Source organism: Papilio polytes, unplaced genomic scaffold, assembly GCF_000836215.1.
Source record: "Papilio polytes unplaced genomic scaffold, Ppol_1.0 DF820889.1, whole genome shotgun sequence".
In the NCBI taxonomy this organism is placed as follows: domain Eukaryota; kingdom Metazoa; phylum Arthropoda; class Insecta; order Lepidoptera; family Papilionidae; genus Papilio; species Papilio polytes.
Genome location: NW_013528315.1, coordinates 745,271 through 763,064, shown reverse-complemented (window position 1 = coordinate 763,064; position 17,794 = coordinate 745,271). Strand labels below are relative to the sequence as shown.

The 17,794-nt window shown below is 33.4% G+C and overlaps 2 protein-coding genes across 2 annotated transcripts in view; one reads left to right on the top strand and one right to left on the bottom strand.

The window, feature by feature from the left end:
- Positions 1-17,794, bottom strand: part of LOC106110075 — a 38,836-nt gene that overhangs the window by 6,135 nt on the left and 14,907 nt on the right. The window contains exon 6 of the mRNA XM_013291762.1: positions 3,809-3,976. Coding sequence (XP_013147216.1) covers positions 3,809-3,976 — 168 coding nt within the window. The remainder of the gene's footprint in view (positions 1-3,808; positions 3,977-17,794) is intronic.
- On the top strand, positions 1,638-3,509 carry LOC106110109. The gene is made up of 4 exons (XM_013291821.1): positions 1,638-1,852; positions 2,160-2,291; positions 2,689-2,772; positions 3,193-3,509. Exons 1-4 carry the CDS (start codon positions 1,747-1,749, stop codon positions 3,459-3,461), a joined length of 591 nt encoding a protein of 196 aa, XP_013147275.1. The 5' UTR covers positions 1,638-1,746; the 3' UTR covers positions 3,462-3,509.

The window sequence follows — 17,794 nt, the reverse complement described above, 5'->3', positions numbered from 1 at the left end:
GTTACACAAGAGAAAAGGCACAGTTGCGACCGACATTGTTCCGCCCAGAGCGACACGCGTCCAAAAATGTTCTCCCCACCCCATCGTGCCCGCACCAACATCAAACCTTCGTAATAAATATTGTTTGAACTTTAATAAAGCTTTGTTATAAATTTTAATTATTTTACATTTGAAATTCCATGTCACATTAAATTAATATTAACTGAATATTTGCTTAATCATGGTATGCAACTTACATGACTGTTTTAGTTTTTGTTTCTTTGGTAAAAAATATTAGGTTTTTTAAATTGCAAAAGGTTATCTCGTGTCAAGATTAGTTACCATTTTTTTTATTCATAATTAGGTTAATAGTTTAACAGACATTTAAATGATGTATGTCACAATTTATCACGAAGAGGAAGAGAATAATAACATGTTTTCCTACAATTTCCAATAAGGTATTCTTTTGTTTTCATTACAATGTGAATAGTAGTCAATCAAGTTCAAGTTTTATTCCACTCGAACGCCACACGTTATTCACTTGACTGGAACCCAGTGACAAGATTGAGGCGTTCCATGAAACCTTCTTATGTTAGTTTCACACGAGGGTAGAAGAGTGATGCATTTGTAGTACAGAACAGTACGTACTGCTATTGTTTGAACCTATATGCTGAGACAGAGTAGTACAGTTTTGTCAAAAAGTGTGCCTTCGAACTACATTCAAAGTATTACATTGTGTACTGTTCCACCCTCGTGCAAAATAGCATTATTCACGCGATCGGAGCGTGTTGACAAGACGGCGCCGTCCCGAACACGTTACTTTATAGGTAAAGTATTTCAATTCATAAATTTGAATAATTGGTATTGGTCTGATATTATGTTGATTTTAATGGTCGCTACTTTTATGTGTTTATTTGGAGATCAAATTTTACAATTATTACGATATTAAGAGTGTGACAAAATCCAGATTCTTTTTGTTAGACATCTATTGCGCAAAATACAACGCCACTTTATTTAGTAGTCGATGTTAGTTTACAAAATAAACAGTAAATATTCAAAGTAAATTCAATTTAGAGCATTTATGTCTATCCTAATTAGATCTGTTGCTTACGAACAGTTTGTGGTGGAGTTGGCAAACAGTGGCGCGTGTCATTGTTGTATTTTAATTAAGAAAGAACAAACATAGAGAATTTAGTTGAGTGTGGCAACCTGGGCAAACTTTGCCTGCTCGCTTGATGTGCCCGTTTATCTTTAAACTGTTGTTTGTTTAAACAGCAAAAAATTGTATCGCTAAGACAGTGATGTACGACTTGAATTTATTTATTAAGTTACGGCGTCTCTACTAATGTTATGAAGGCGACGGATTTGTAATTTTATACGTTAGAAAGAATAAACTCAAACATTAAAGGTTCGATTTCTAATACTTGTTTACCATTATACTGTTTTGTTATCCAGGCATAATACTTGGGATTAATAAGCTATCGTAATTTTCGTTATCTATAAGTAAAATGTTTTAAAAATAGATATCCATCCGTCTAAAATGTTTAAATGGTACATAATACGTATTCAGAGTAGATAATAAATGACAGCATGAAAACTTTTTCATGCGCTGCCACAAATTCGTGAAATAAAACAATAATTTTAAACTAAAAGTGACAGTAAATTTGTGTTCAAATCGAAATCAAATAATTAAAATTTTTTGCAAAAGCCGTCCAACACAAAAATGTTTTTATAGATTATTACAATAGAAACAAAAAAAGATATATAATGGAAGAGTTTTTCGATAAAATAAAAAAGAAGCTCTCTGTGGACAACATTCTCGATCTTATGAAAGATGGGAAATTTAAAGATGAGATAAAGCAAACTTTAACGGGTAAGAGAAGCGATATAAGAAACCTTTTTGTAGTTGATAGATCAATTTCAAGTTTATTATGAACACCGGTTATTAAGTATACATTAAGTTTGAAGTTTGGTTTGAAGTTTGCATATCATGTTTACAAGCTTGAAACTATATTGAGTGATGGTAGGTTCATTTAATACTTATTTTCTTACAGCGTTATTGACTGGTTTACTTTATTTTGTCAAAAGTTTAGTCAAATTTGACTTGTGTTTTGAAACAGATTATAAAATAGGTGTTGAACTTTCATTAAATCATTGTAATGAACAACTTTTTGTTACAGCTACAATAAATTTAAATGAAATACCTAAGCAAGAAGAGGTACGGTCTGCGGATGTATCTAAGAATATGACAATGGATCCCGTAAATCAAATCACTGTGGAAAATATACAGCACACGACACTAGAAGATCCAGGTAAGCAAATTAAAGATTAATCTAAATAGACAGCCGGAGTTGAAAGTTGTCTTATCTTACTAATGTTATAAATGCAAAAGTTTAGACGGATGGAATGCATCTTGTTAGAGTTTGTGGCCTAAACTGCTGAATGAATCTAGATGCAAGTTTTAGTCGAAGATGATAGCCTTGAAGAACTCATAGGCTTATTACTTTTGATGTTTTGTTTAATTCCACATAAATTGAGGGCGAAAGCGTGTCTACTAATAAAATAGCTTTATATTCTTTAAGATATGGTACTATGCTACAATGTTCAGGGAAACCTATAGGCTCCAAGTTATTTGAACTATAATTAAAATCTACTTAGTTTTAATTTTGATAGAAATGACACATTTCGTAAAAATCGTTTAAATTTCAGCACCGCTCACGTTAAATGAACATCATAATTTGACAGAAGAAAATGACATACAAAATAAGCCTTCGGGAACTAATTTTCAAGCAGGTGAAACGACAAAACTTTACGTATTAACGTAAACATACCTTGTATGTAAATCAGAGATGGTAGTTATTATTTAACTATAGATATTATATCATTGGAGTGCCTGTATTTACATATTACTATCGGAAGGAAAATTCCAGATTTTGCGATGATGTATTTGCGTTGCTTATAACGAAAATCGCATTTAAAAATTTCTTTGCATGTCCGTCCTCGTTTGTTCCGGGTAATCTCCGAAACGACTGCAACGATTTCGACGGGACTCTCACTGGAGTAGCTGACAGGAACGTGCATATTATAGACTACTTTTTTATTCCGTACTAACGAAGTCTGCAGACGACAGCTCGTTTTAAGAGATATTTCTTTAAATTATGTATGCATATACAACTAAAAACGTAAAATATCAGCCGATTTCAATTTTTTCAGCAATCGTCGAGTTAAATGAAACAATTAATTTATTAGATGTAAAAGAAATAAAGAAAAAAGCCTCGAAACCAAATTTGATGAGACCTGAGGCAACTGAAGAAACTAGTACAGGTCGAAGACTGGAGTCAACTGCTACAGGTTCGCTAGAGGGAGCACCAGAACATGACAAGAGTACTATTAAAGTGCTGCAAAAACCTCTTACAATGCCATCTCAAACGGAACAAGTGGAATCGAAAACTCAGTTTGAAGACTTTTTAAATTTAACTTAGAATTTTATCTAACTATTTTCAGAAATAAACCGGACTTGGTACAAAGTTGTTTTGTATTTAGTATCAAAGTTTTCTTAGGATATTTTCATATTTTCTTTAACCAGACATGTGGAACGGAGTAGTTAGTAACTTTTTAATGAAAATTTAATCAATTGGATTTTTACGAAAATCTTATAAAAGCAAAACCCGAAAACTACTTTCACATTTCTGATGCTTATAATTGTAGAATCATTTTCATGTTAAAACGTTTATTCTGGAGTTGGTTTAGAGTATTGAGAGATATATGACGGGGTTACCATGGGTACTAGTGATTAAGGATTATGAGTGTTGTCACAAGTTGTACTTACGTTCCCGTGAAGGCTCTCGCCGAGGAAAGTAACCGGTCGCATGCGCCCCCGCGGGAAATCCAGCAGGGGCGCCACCCCGTTTGGGGGCTCGGCTTCAGGGAGTTTGATTGAGGTGAAGAGACCCGGGATGGGTCTTTCACGGCGCCGGTAGCGCTCTTCCGGGTATGCCTGTTAACAAAAAACCACAAAGTGAGCTTACACTGTTGACAGACTAGCAGATGTTTACTATAAATGTTCCGGCAATGGAATTTGTAGGCACACTATGTGAATATTGTCATTCATCATGTAATTGACAGATTCTAGAGTATAACGTTATTATTTTATAGCGTCAAAATTATTGTTTATTGTTTATTCATAATAATTAAGATGGATTATTGTCGGAGCAGGCGCGATACTATAATTGAGAATGAAATAAAGTTCAGCCTGTCGATAGTGTCAAGGCTCGATCACATATCCATTAGTCAATTACGTTTCATCAAAATGTGAGTTAATTTCGCGAGCCGTGTATCGATCATATCTCGCTACGGTATTTGTCGTTAATAACGACGATGGTGTATTTTGTGTAGCAGTAAATAATCTAGGGTCTCACTTAATTGCTATTCCCCCTAACCAAGATTGTGCTCGTATAATTTATGAGCCTCGATGACTTATTGGTGTGGCGTTGCAGAGTTTCGATATTAGTGAACTGAAACCGTTAACCATCACTCGATAGTATTTCGAATAGACGAACTTTTAGCTTTCATACTAGAACTTAGATTCTCATCGACTAGTCAACGTTAAAATAAAATCTTATTTGTTTAAGACGATATATCCCCTTTTAAACAATCCGTCCATACTCTCTTCGGTCTTCCTCTATCTTCGGTGCCATATCCAATCTTAATACTTCTTATGTGGGCTTTGTGTCCTCGCATACTATGTCCATATCACGCAAACGTTTTGCCTGCCAATTTACTGTATTGTTTTTTTTGATCTTCTGATGATGAATAATATATGTAAATACGCAGATAGAAGGACAGAAATACACTTTTTTTATTAAAAAAAAAAACTTTTTACTATTATAGAAGGGTTATAACAGAGCTTTATAATTATCTAGCAATATGTTAACAGAACAGCATAGCCTTGCCAAGTTTCTCTCCTCACTAAACAGACCTTTACTCATTTATCATTTCTCAAACAGCCACATAATACCCCTAATGAGTAAAATCCAAGCATACCTTAGGCAATACCATTAATATTACAAACCCGACCTTTCCCCTTTATATGGCTACCTCACATAGAATAGTTTAAATGTTGTTGCCTATGTTTCGTGGTTTTCATTTAATACACAGACAATTTTATGATGAAGTTTCAGATTCAAATGAAAACTTTACTTAATATCTACTTAACCCTAAATGCATGATTTTTATTTTTATATGCCCTAAATTTAAACGGGTAGTAAATTGAACATAGACCAAGGGAAAAATAAAAAAAAAATTTTTTTGGAATATGTATTGGGTGTGGAAGAGGAAACCGATGTAAAATGCATCATCATGCATTTAAGGGTTAACCCTTCACTTCCCTACTTCAATGCGAACTATTTATGTGGCTGTAATTTAATAGCGTATATAAAGAACTTATTTCATAAAAATCTAAACGTATAATTTCTCTGTTAGTATGTAAATAACGTTTTGTTATAGCTGCCTCTTAGAGGAGCGTGTAAACAGAATGAAATAGTTGTTATGCCAAGCCAATCCATTATTTAATTCAGCAACGGTAACACAAGCGAGGGGTTGGAGGCGAGAGGGTTGGGGTGTGAGGGTGTAACGGGACATGTGACATATTCACGCGGCACTCGGGGGTACTTACACTGGGTAGTGGCTGTGGCTACACGGTACCGTATGTTACAAGTAATGGAGTGCCCGCAAAAAGATGGCGGTGTAAGCTCTAAAATGTCGCATAAAACATAGAAGTTGCCGTATATAAAATAGTCTTCGGGGCCGAAATCATTTTCCAGAAGGTGCCTCTTTTACGACTTTCGTTTTAGTTAAATCAATTTCATGGTCGCTGTTTTATTCGAGTTTCTAGGTTTGTGCAGTTTTTACATTGCCATAGGGATTCTACTGCTGACATCAGACACATCATAGTGTTGTAATTGTTTTTTTATAAAACACTTAAGAGTGATGACAGTAATGTTTTTTTTCGAGTGTTTCGTCAATAGAAACCCACAGTTTACACTTCAGCCTTGATTGAGTCTTACCAGACAGTATAAGTGTTTATTACCTTTCAAAAATTTAATTTGAAGAGAATATTCATACGAATATAGGTTTTTCCTTGTTTAACACTCACAACTTGCGAGTTATGGGTGTTATCATCCGTTCTGATTCAGTGCCTTGTATAGTAATTGATAGTTCTGTAACCACTTGAGTGATGTATTAGTTTGTTTTAAAAGTGACATTTGTTGATATATGAGAACTACAACGCATGGAATATGTTGGATAAGCGACAAGTAGAACTGTTTACAAGTTTATAAAATCTTCTAGTTTTAATTCTCTATTATTCTTACCGACTTTAAACCAATTGGCGACAATATTTGAGCAACGATTTGACCCATCTTTTATCATCTAATAGTTTGTTACTTATTTCATATTTTGTTGTTCTAATTCTTTAGTTTGTAAGTACTGTCAACTTCAAGAGCTAAAGTAAACAATATTGAAAGAAAAGAATACTTTGTGGTTTCCTCTATTTAAATATGAAAGGATTGCTGCGGGCGGCGTACATCCCGTTTATTTTACGATCCTCTTTAAAAAGACTTGGAGCACATAAACGAAACTTATTACTTACAGGATGTTAGTAGACAATGCGAGTTAATGCAGACACCTCGAGAGAAATATAAATATATGCTACGCGATTAATTTGAGATTAGTCCTTTAATTAACACTGGAATTATTATTAGAGAAAAAAATATTTCTTTCCTTGGTGCGGATTGATTCTAAAAACAATTAGTACATCTTACACCATACTTCATGCTATAAGTAAGAAAGTTTAGATGGGTGAATGGATGTTTGCGGCTTAAACAGCTGAACGAATCTCGTTGGGATTTGGCATAGACGTAGAGAAGTCTGGATGTACTCATAGGCTACTTGCTTTTTTTTATACCACGCGAACGGCGCCGCGGGCAAAAGCCAGTAATGTATGTCATAAATATTTGTAAAACATTTTTCATTGTTTTCGAAAGTCTCTCATGAATGTGAATGTATCTGCATCGTGTATGAGTGTATTGATGAGCCGTTTATTACGTATTAGATTGTTGATATAAATAACATGTGCTGGTACTCTTTTAAAGTTATACAAAGCCTTTGAATGTTAAATAGATAGTTGATTGCATTACAAGAGAACATAGAACATAGTCTTTGTCATAGTCTTTTGATTAAGAAATGTTCATTGGGTTTTAAACTTATTTGGGAACGTCTTATAAAGTAAATCCGGATTTTTGGTTCCTTAAATTAATTTAGTTATCTTTTTCTAAAAGAATGCTTTGTAGTATCACATCAAAGGCCAAAGTTAAAGACTTAGGATAAAGTTTACATAAAAACTTCTAGAACAAAATATTAAAATTTTCTTTGGAAAATATTTGAAACATATTTTTCGTAACAATTAACAAATAACAACGAAAAATGTTTGTGATCCTTAAAAAAATTTACAGACAAAATTTTTTATACAACTTTAAAAACGGAAATTAGTAAATATTGTAATACATATTTGATGTGCTTTTTAAAGGTTTAATTTAAATATACCAAGTGAACGATAAAATGTACGTAATGATAAACCTCAACAATGCAATTAAAAATTAAAACCCCTTACGTGGGCTCAGGTGTTCTTCAGGCAATGCATTAATTAAGATTGCCGTAAAAACCTTAAACAAGGCATATAGCGGTGCACTAATTACCTTAGTTAAGTCATATTGTGTACGGTCCGGGGCCTCCACTCCACTCTCTATTCGTGCTATCTACCGGGTATCAACATTAGTAAACATTACTGAATGGCTTGTGTTGTGCAAAACGAATAGAATTTTAACCTACATTCCAGTCGGTACTACTCTTTGAAAGAGAATGCGGCTGGATATATCGAAATGAGGGAAAGAAGGAGGAATAAAAAAATATATATACTACTAATTGTTTTCGTGACTTTATCCACGTGAAAAGAAAATAACCTATGTTACTCAGCGATAACGTAGCTTTCTAACGGTGAAAGATTTTTTGAAATTCGCCGAGTAGTCTTTGAGTTTAATACATACAAAAATACAAATCTTTCATCTTTATAATATAAGTATAGTTTTACTTCTTATACAGTTTGCTACGTGTGAATAAATGAAATATTTATTTTAGGCGTGATCATAAAACGATCATCAGATGCAAAGATTCTAGTAAATATTTAATTCCATTCAATGGTTTAGAGATAAATACAGGATCATCATCTCCCCTGCCTTATCCTACTCCCGTAGGCTCAGCACACCGGGTTTTCGTCCTCCAAATAACTCTATCATCCGTCATCTCAGTCATCACTCCCTTCTTGATCATGTCACCTTTCACTCAATCCATCCATCTCTTTAAAAAAAATATAGAGTTTAGTTTTAGTTTAGAGATAAATACAGGATACAGGATACAGAGACAAAATTAATTATAGAATGTATTCACAACTAAATTGAACATAGCATAGAGAATTTAGGTACGATTCATAGATGTAAATCCAATCCAACCGCTTGTCTATAACGTGAATACGGATTCAATTAATGCACTTCCTCTCTCGGAGTGATTTTGGCAAAAGCGACGCAAACTCTGACCTAGCTAGGCGACACTCGAAACACAACGTTCACCAAGTTTCCTTTAACTTAACGTTCTCTGTGTCATGGAAACATTATCAATAGACTGAGTTCGCAGCCGACTTGTGCAAACATTTGCCGTGATTCGATATTGTCTTTATTAGTTCAGTCTTAGCCTTGTTATTTGTTAGTTATGTTATTGTAAGAAAGTTTATGTTGAATTTGATTCCTTTGACGTGGTAAATATTATATTTGTGTATAAATAGGAGTTGGAAATGAATTACATCTCTATTTATAAACGGTAACAATGATAACACAGTTAGCTATGAAATATAATTTGCAGGTGCTACATTTATTGTTATTACTTTAATGCTTCTATATAAAAAGATCTTGTAATTTAGTTGGGAAAACAATAACTTACACTATTGGTTTATACCTTTGGGAATTATCCATTTCTATCAATACAATCCCGACGTAAATAAGAATAGAAATGCTTTATCAAAGTTTGCCTCTTTTGGGACTTAAAGCCGAGTCCTGACAGGACATATTGTTTTATTATTGCTTTACAAGGTCATTTTTATTATTTCGTAATTTTATGATATTATTTACGTTTTGTTTTTACAATTTTAACAAGAAATAGAAGTGAAATTGTGTACATATTGTTAAGTTTCAAGATGACCAGATATTGCACGCGATTGACCTAAGCTCGGGGATATTGAGGCACACAATAGAGCCCGGAGCAAGGAGCCAATCAGCCATAATATGCTTTCGAATATTACATTCTCTTCGATTTGTATACATCGCAGTCAGTCAAGCACACACCAACGGACAATGTAACTATGTAGGTGTAATTGCGAGGAAAATTACTAAGACAGCTGCCTTAGCAAGTTTTGAGGACATTGAGGGAGTTTAACTTCTTTCATCATTTTAAATCTACCCGTACAGTAACGATGTACGCTTATGTAGTACGTATATTTCTTTATACGTTCTTGCTCAGCAAAGCAGTCATGTGAAAATTGTAACGAAACTATTCAGAATATTCGAGGATAAAATGTTCTAAAGTTTAAACGTTGAAGATTTCAAAAACTTTCCAGACAAATAATGATAACAACCGAGGCGCAGCCCTAAAGGTAATCCTTGAGTGGGCAGCGAGCATACGTCGTTTGAGCAAGCTCCCAGTGTCATTATAAAATACGGGCCACAGCTTGGATTCGCTTTGAGAAATAGGGAGAGGTTGAGAACACCTGAGCTCCGTAGCCGCGGAGCTACGAACTGTATTCTGCGGCCGAGTCGTGGCTTTTTTTGGAAAAGTTTTGAAGTCACTTGAATAAATTTATTGCACACTCAAATATGAATAGGATTTTAACATCTTAACATTATAATTTAAAAACTTTTTCAATTTTGTATTTAAGTACATTTATACTCTTTTAACGCTCTCTACAGTGTATTAATTTTTAAATAGTAGACAGAAGTTAGTTTTTAATTTAATGTGGCTTAGAATAAATAGAGGCGTTTTGACATTTCTCAATAAACTTCTATCGACAAGAGTGGTAATTTATTGGAAAATGGCCGAGCTAAAATGCTGGAAGGTCTAAAAAAGTGTAAACTCTATAATTTCTTAACACTATAAGTACGGAACAACGTAGTTACGTTTAACGTTCTTATTAATTAAATGCTTTGAAATGTTTTTTTTTATCGCTTCCGTTGAGAAGGTATTAATTTATCGCCACCGGTATCGCAAACTATTTATTCAAAGAGCTTTAACAAGAGTGTCATCGAGCAAACGATGGACTCAGTGCCGTGCTTAGAATATCTACAAGAGCGCTGAGAAATTTTCAACTTGTAAGCAGTTTAGATCTTTCTGTCTAGGTGTTAAAGTGCAATTTTGTTGATTGTTTTAAATTGTTACGTGCCCCAAGCGTTGTTTAGAATCTTTCAAAGACAACAACAAAACGTGGTCAAACCGCGCTCACAATATTTGTTTTTGATTAAAGGCGCGTAAATTGAATGAACATTTTCCTGACGTTATGTATTTATGCCTGTTTGTTTTGGGTAATAATAAGTAATCGTACTAATAAAATAAACGCGAAGGTTTAGGTGGATGGATGTTTGTTAGAATTTGTAGCCTAAACAGTTGAACGGATTTCAATGATATTTGTCATAGATGTAGAGGATAGATAGTCTGGAAGAACACATAGCGACTTGCTTTTGTTTTTTTTTTAAATTCTACGTGGACGGAGTTGCGGGCGAACTAATAGGTTTATAAAACATTATAAAACATTATTATTGTATAGTAAGCCCTGGTGATAAAACACATAGGGTTGGCTACAAAAAAGGTCATGTAGTTGGTACAAAGTTTGGAATAGTAGTACTTTATTTCTTATTGTTATACTATGTTAATTGTTTGAGCCATCCAAATGGTGAATAGAGGTACCACCTGAAAATCCTAAAAGAAATATATGAAATGTATTTCTTTCATTTCTTAAATCTTTACCTATATAACACTTTTCCTGTCACAGCTTAATGTTGCTCAATAATTAATTTCCTGTAGACTATATAGGATACTAATTAGGCTTATTAGCGGCTTGATTAATTACTCCGCGGCGACGACGGCGACGGTGATTTTATTACGAAGTCGCAAAATTTTACTAGCGGTATTATAAAGTAAGGTAAGCTTTAAAATTGTTCAATACAGGTGGAACGTTTTTATGCAGCACACATCTTTGTAGAGGCACTTAAACAGCTTAATAGAACTTTTTTAAATTATTAAGTGAATTAAATCCTAACTGACTGTACTCAACTCCTATGACACTCAGAGGTAGAATTAGAATCATCATACCTCACACTCCATATGTTTAGTGGCTTAGACAAACACAATTGAATGTGATCTACTCCTCGTATATCTATACTGATATTGTAAAGAACATTTGTATTTTTGTATGTATTGAAATAACTCAAGTACTACTGGGCCGATTTTAATTTTTTTTACTGTTGAAATGGTAATTTATCTGTAAGAAAAATAGGCCATATTTTTAATTTACTCGTGAAATCGCTAGCAACAGCTAGTTTTAAAGAAACCGGTAACCATGCAAATGCAGTCTAATGTTTCTCAAAGAGTAAGTATAACATAGTAATCTTGGTAACAAGTAAATGTGAAAGTTTGGATGGATGAATGATTTTTGTTACTTATCTCTAAAACTGCATAACGGACCTCGATATGAGTTATATAAACCGCTCTGGCTCTTAATTATTTTTTTTAATTACACAACACATAATCACCTTATAATATACTATTTGCAATTACTAAATGAGCATATCAGGTACATTGTTCCTTGTATAGCTCGTAGCTTACAACTCCATTAAGGCGACGCTGGCTCAGGTGCCATATCCCGGGGAATTGATATTTATTCGAGCGCGCAACCGAAAGCCAGCCAATTTCATAATCACCTTGAAAACATTTAAATATTTATGATCTTCCCCGTATACGTTTGTAAATATTTTAGTTATCTCAAATTGAAAACATCATTTTTTATGTTGACTACCTTTTTCCTTAATGAATAGTTGAAAAATGTTTTATCGTATCAGATCAAAATATACTTAAATGGATGTGTCTATAAAAATAAATTCACTTAAAAATAAACGTGAACCTGAAGCGAACCACAAGAATATAGGATGTCACAAATTCAATGGAACACTTAAAATTCAATGAGTAATTTCTAGCAAATTGAATTTGAAAGCAGTGTTAACTAATCGAGAAATAAAGGATGTTCAAGTTAAAGGTAAAAGGAACCTTATATAGAATTGAATATGATATCTTTAGTCGTTGAGCTAGCCTACACCGTAGCTGACCCTCGCACGGACGGACCGACACGTGCTCGATTTTTTATGTCTTTTTGAATTGCAGTCGGGAAGGGGAATAAAGTAATATGTTTCGATTACCCGTGCTCCGGTTTCCTTTGAATTGAAAAATGCTTTCGAGTTCCCCTCTCTTTATACGCTCTTTGCATCACTTATTTTTTCTCCATTCATAAGTACCATGTTTGAATACTGTAAAGTTTTTATGCGTTCTGCACAAGTGTATTGTATTGATTTTGTAAGTTTTTTAATATCATCGATACCAATTATTTCCACTTCGGCGTTTACTGAAGCTGTTGTTGTGAAGAAGAATTCTTACGATGAAGTTAAAGAGCTTTTGTTTCCAATAATTTAATTAGGTATAGGATAATTATTTGAGTAAGCTTTGTAATGTAGAAAAATAAGTTTTCTCAAAGTATCAAATGTGACTTTTCTACTAAAACAAGTAAGATGTGATAATAATAAAGTCGTCTGTAATATACCCGTCCGAAAGTCCGGTCGAAAACGGTCCAGCCATTTTGGAGATTACCCGAAATAATCGCGGCTGGCGAACGGACAGACGGACAGACAAAAATTTTTGAAATGCGTTTTACGTTACAAAGCAACGCAAATACATTTTTCTGTCGAAACCTGGGATTTTTCTTTTGATATTACAGACACTTCAATTTTATTATATGTATAGAAATAGATTGAATAAGATATTTGAAAGTGAATATGACAAATTGAGTTATTCGCGTTTACGTTGTATCGATTTATGGAAAGAAGTTGTGTGCTCTTACAGTTGCTGACTTCGAGTAATTGTTGATTTTCTGCCCGTTAAGATCGACCGTTAATGTTTGGCGAATGTTGGCTCAAAGAGGCTCCGTTGAATTGGTCGACTATTGTTTGCTGTGGATTAATCAGTGTTTGTGTATTGTTCTGAGATGTTTGCCAAAATGGTTTAATTCGCAATTGTTGATTGATGGATTTTGCACAGAAAATGTAATAATTTAATACTTAAAGTGATTAACTAAGTCAAATATTAAAATTTTATTGTTTATTAGCTGTACCTAGAACATCGTCTACCTTGTAAAAATGTTGTAGTGCGAGTGTAACCTATATCACTGTTTAATCCATATTTCAATAGTTCTGGAGTTACGTAATAAAGATCTTTCGAGTCATAATAAAAAAAGTTTTTTTTAATATTATATCAAACTCATGAACGGGTAAATTTTTATACAGCTAGTAGTAGCTAGCTTGTGTACGTCACTGTAATTAGCGGACACAAATTAAGGGGCCGCAGGCAAACACTAAATACCTGGAAACCAGTCTAATGCTCCGCCAGACCGACATAATATATCTTTGTTACAGTACAAGCCAGTGCTTGTATACTGCGCTTGATTGCACAATCAACTGAACTTACGTAGCAATTCCATTGTGAACAATTGATATGCTATTCGCAATCTACTTTTAAAGGAATTCGGTTTGCTTGCGACTGATTTCAAAATGATGGGAACAGAATCGTAATTTTTAATAAAAAAATCGTTTTATTAAAAAAATTAAATACAAATCGTGTCATTTAAAAATTTTCCACTTTATTGATTTATTATTTGTTTTTAAATTTCAATTAGGATTGTGTCGATTGTTATGAGTAATTGAAAGTGTCTAAATCGCAAACAATAAACATATCTTATTTTTTTAAAAGGATTGTTGGATATACAAACATAAATGTGAGTTATAAAATAATCACAACCTTAGCGTGTGTGTGTTCAACGCTATATAAAATACAAGCTTAGAAGAAATAAATCAGTTCTTTATTTATTCAAAGACTGTTAAAAAAGAGGTTAAATAATTCAGTATTGCGTGCGAGCGGCGACTTGCAAAAAGGCTTTTCGCTACAAAAATATGGAGAAGGTTTTTATCTACCTGTGTTAACATAAGTTTAGTCATAAGGTTTGTATAAGAATTTAAACAAAATGAAAGGTTCATTTTAAGGTAAACCCTCTCTCATCTCATCTCATCTCATCTCTTTAATTAAATCTATAGCATTACTTAAATTTTAAAAAGATGCTAAATAATGCTCGTTAATAGTGTTTATACTTTCATACCGAAGGCCAGAAGCCTACACTAAGTTAGGGGTAACTATGGCTACGTTTTGCATATCAAGATAGAATAAAGTTAATAATCAAGCCATTTAGGCTACATGTATCCACAAAGACTTTTATGTATTTTGCTTTTTTAAATATATTTTTAACGCATCTGCAATTTCGGATGATTTAGGTGGCCGCTTGCTCGTTTGCCACCTCATAGTATAAATAAAGAGTACAGTTGCGTCCTGTAAGCTGGGAATTAGGTACAAGTTGTGCAAATTTATAAGACAAACTGTCGAAGAATTCCGATTCGCCTAAAATGTAGATCAAAATTTTAAAATGAGTTAAAACTTTCTTAATATGAAACAGTGGGGAGGAATTTTCTTTGGCTGCCGAAACTTTTTCCGGCGTGTAGTTTAAATTATGCAACAAGTTATTATTTTAATTTAAGATGCAAACTAACTTGGTTAGAACGGATTTTGTTCTCATTCTTAAGTTGCGTATTCATTACATTATTTTGTGGAAATAATTGAGATGTACAAGTTTTAATTTTAAGTTTAATATTGTTTTTAAGATTTGTAAATATTATACGTTATTTGTTGGATTTGAATTGCGTTTTAAATTTTAACTTACGCACTTGTTCATCCTTTGATCGTACGTTGAGATAATAATATTTCTACTATTTAATTCTATTCTTTGTTGTGACATCTTTACTGTAAGTAAATATCAAGACAAATAGTAAAAGTAGCAAAACACTCTATTGTAATGTATAAGATAAATAAAAACTGAAAACAATGTAATAGTGGTAATAATAAAGTCGTTGTTAAACGCTTTAAGAGTTTGAAAGGATCTAAATGAGCGGATAAAATAATTGCGGCCGTGAGAAACTTTCCCATCTGCGGATAATAAGAAGCTTGGTTTATTTGCGAAATATTTGAACCTTAAATAATTTAACCGTTAATTCGTTGATCGTCGAATCTTACTTCTTACTAATCTTACTAATCTTACTAATCTTACTAATATTATAAATATGGATGGATGTTTGTTAGAGTTTGCAGTCTAAACGGCTGACAGGATCTCGGTAAAATTTGGCATAGACGTAGAGAATACTCTGGAAGTAAATACATAGGCTACTCACTATAGTTTTTTTTTTAATATCACGCGGACGGAGTCGCGCTCAAAAGCTAGTTTATTTATAAAACGCTTTCTAACATTGTTTCACGTTTCACAATGGATACGTTTTTTACGAATCATTTGCGTTGTTAATTAACCGTGCTACGCGGTCTAATGATAAAGAGAAGTAACAACACACCAGAAATATATGCAACCTTTTTTCTAAAACATTTAATCTTAATATATGTTAAACACATTTAAATAAAGTTATGGTACTATTTTTTACCTAAAGAAATGAAATGTTTGATTGTATGGACTCAATAGTTCCAGTTAGCGTTCACACTGTGCCAGTTGATTGACGGTTGAGTTTTTAAACGCTACTGACCGACTGTACTGGGCAAGTATGAACCGCGCAGAACTGTACTGTTTGGAGCAAATTTGTATTAAAATAGCTTCCTTTTTTTAATTAGGTATTTGCTGTGTCTTGTTTTTTAATCTTAAAAGCCTTATATATTAAGAAAGTTGTTAATTTTTATCAAACAGTTATCTCTATCCAGGGTTTTAACGCATTTTGATTGCGTAGAATATCTTACACGTTTGTAAGAACTAACGAAAATCATTGTATAAACACATAAACCACAAACATAGAAGTAAAACCGTTTAACTGAAGTGTAGGTAAATTTAACCTCGAACACGCGTTGAATCGTTCAACATCTATCCTTTGAATTGCTTGTTTGAGTGTTGGGCTTGTTTCGAGCTGTGATCGTAGCACGGTTGACATTCGATGGACATTACACGTCACTCGGAACGACCGTCGCAATTTTGATCACTAATGCGGTCAACGGACCTGTATAGAGGCGCGTTTGAACGTAATCATTAGTGCGATGTGTGCGGTCGGGACACTGGCGAAATCTGTTAACAATTCCACCCGCGTAGTAATTGTCATGAAAATCATCCATAGAGGAATAACGTTGTACGGCGATAATGGAAAGCAATTTGCCTTTCAATGCTTTTACTGGACGTAATATTAATTAAAACATCAATTTAGTTTTAATAGTAATATTTTAATATAGATTGAGTTTACTTTAGAGCCATATATCTATAACACGATTGTTAACCGCATAGTTTTATTATGTTCTATTTTTTTATAACTATCTAAAAGTTTGTGTTACGTATTCTTATTATTAATTTCGACTTGTGAAAGTATTGTTTGTTATACTTAGTCGGTAACAATAGAAATGTTTACGGCGTCTGCAACGTATGCAACATTTCGCTGGGAAAGTCACGAAACTAGCTTCGTTAGACTTTAAGGCGGCGAACGCGGGCATATTTAAACTAGATATGTAAAGTTTCCACGGCGTAATGAGAAACTTCCAGCTGCCACGGGAAGAAATGTCTGATAAAATATTTCTTTCTGACAACTTGAGCGTATTAACTCATTAGTTAACACTACTTTAAGTTGTAAAGTAGCTCCTATTAACTTTACTAACTTAATTGCTTATGAATATAGTGTATTGTGTAAGTGTAAGGTATTCGTATATTTAGGCTGTAACGTAGGTAGAATGATAAAGACGGGTGAAAGATGAATTTAATTAATCAAACGTAAATTGTGACAATTCGAAGATACCTAGATTAATAATAGAGGATGGCCGAGGCTTATGGACTTAAGTTTATACTTTACTAGCTTTCGCCTACGACTCCGCCCGCATGGAGTTAAAGAAACAAAACTGAGTGTCCTAAGTATTCTCCAGACTATCCTTTTTGTCTATGCCAAATTTCATGGAGATCTGTTCAATCGTTTGGGCTACAAGCTTTCACAAACATCTATTCATCTATCCAACTAAGGTTTCTCGTTTATGATATTAGTAAGACTAAGATTTATTTCTTCAAGTTTAAGGATAATTACTTATATTAATAGTTGTTAATTAATGTAGATGTCTGAAATACTCGTACAAAGAACATATAAATTATTTAATTCGAGAAGTTTCTTGGACTACAGGGTTTAGAAAAGGGTTGTCCATTGCTGTAGGGCACGTACTAAATTTGAACTTTACAAGTTAATGGTTCATAGTGGAAATGAATTAGGTTTTACGGTTGAGGGTGGAAATTTAATTAGTATTCTCTTCTAAATAGACATGCATTTAGTAGCAA

What these genes read in the sequence shown, in the direction of transcription:
- LOC106110109 (XM_013291821.1), top strand. Translation starts at nt 1,747, where the DNA reads ATGGAAGAGTTTTTCGATAAAATAAAAAAGAAGCTCTCTGTGGACAAC. An exon ending in GATAAAGCAAACTTTAACGG is followed by an intron (nt 1,853 to 2,159) that starts GTAAGAGAAGCG and finishes TTTTTGTTACAG; the next exon opens with CTACAATAAATTTAAATGAA. An exon ending in GGGAACTAATTTTCAAGCAG is followed by an intron (nt 2,773 to 3,192) that starts GTGAAACGACAA and finishes CAATTTTTTCAG; the next exon opens with CAATCGTCGAGTTAAATGAA.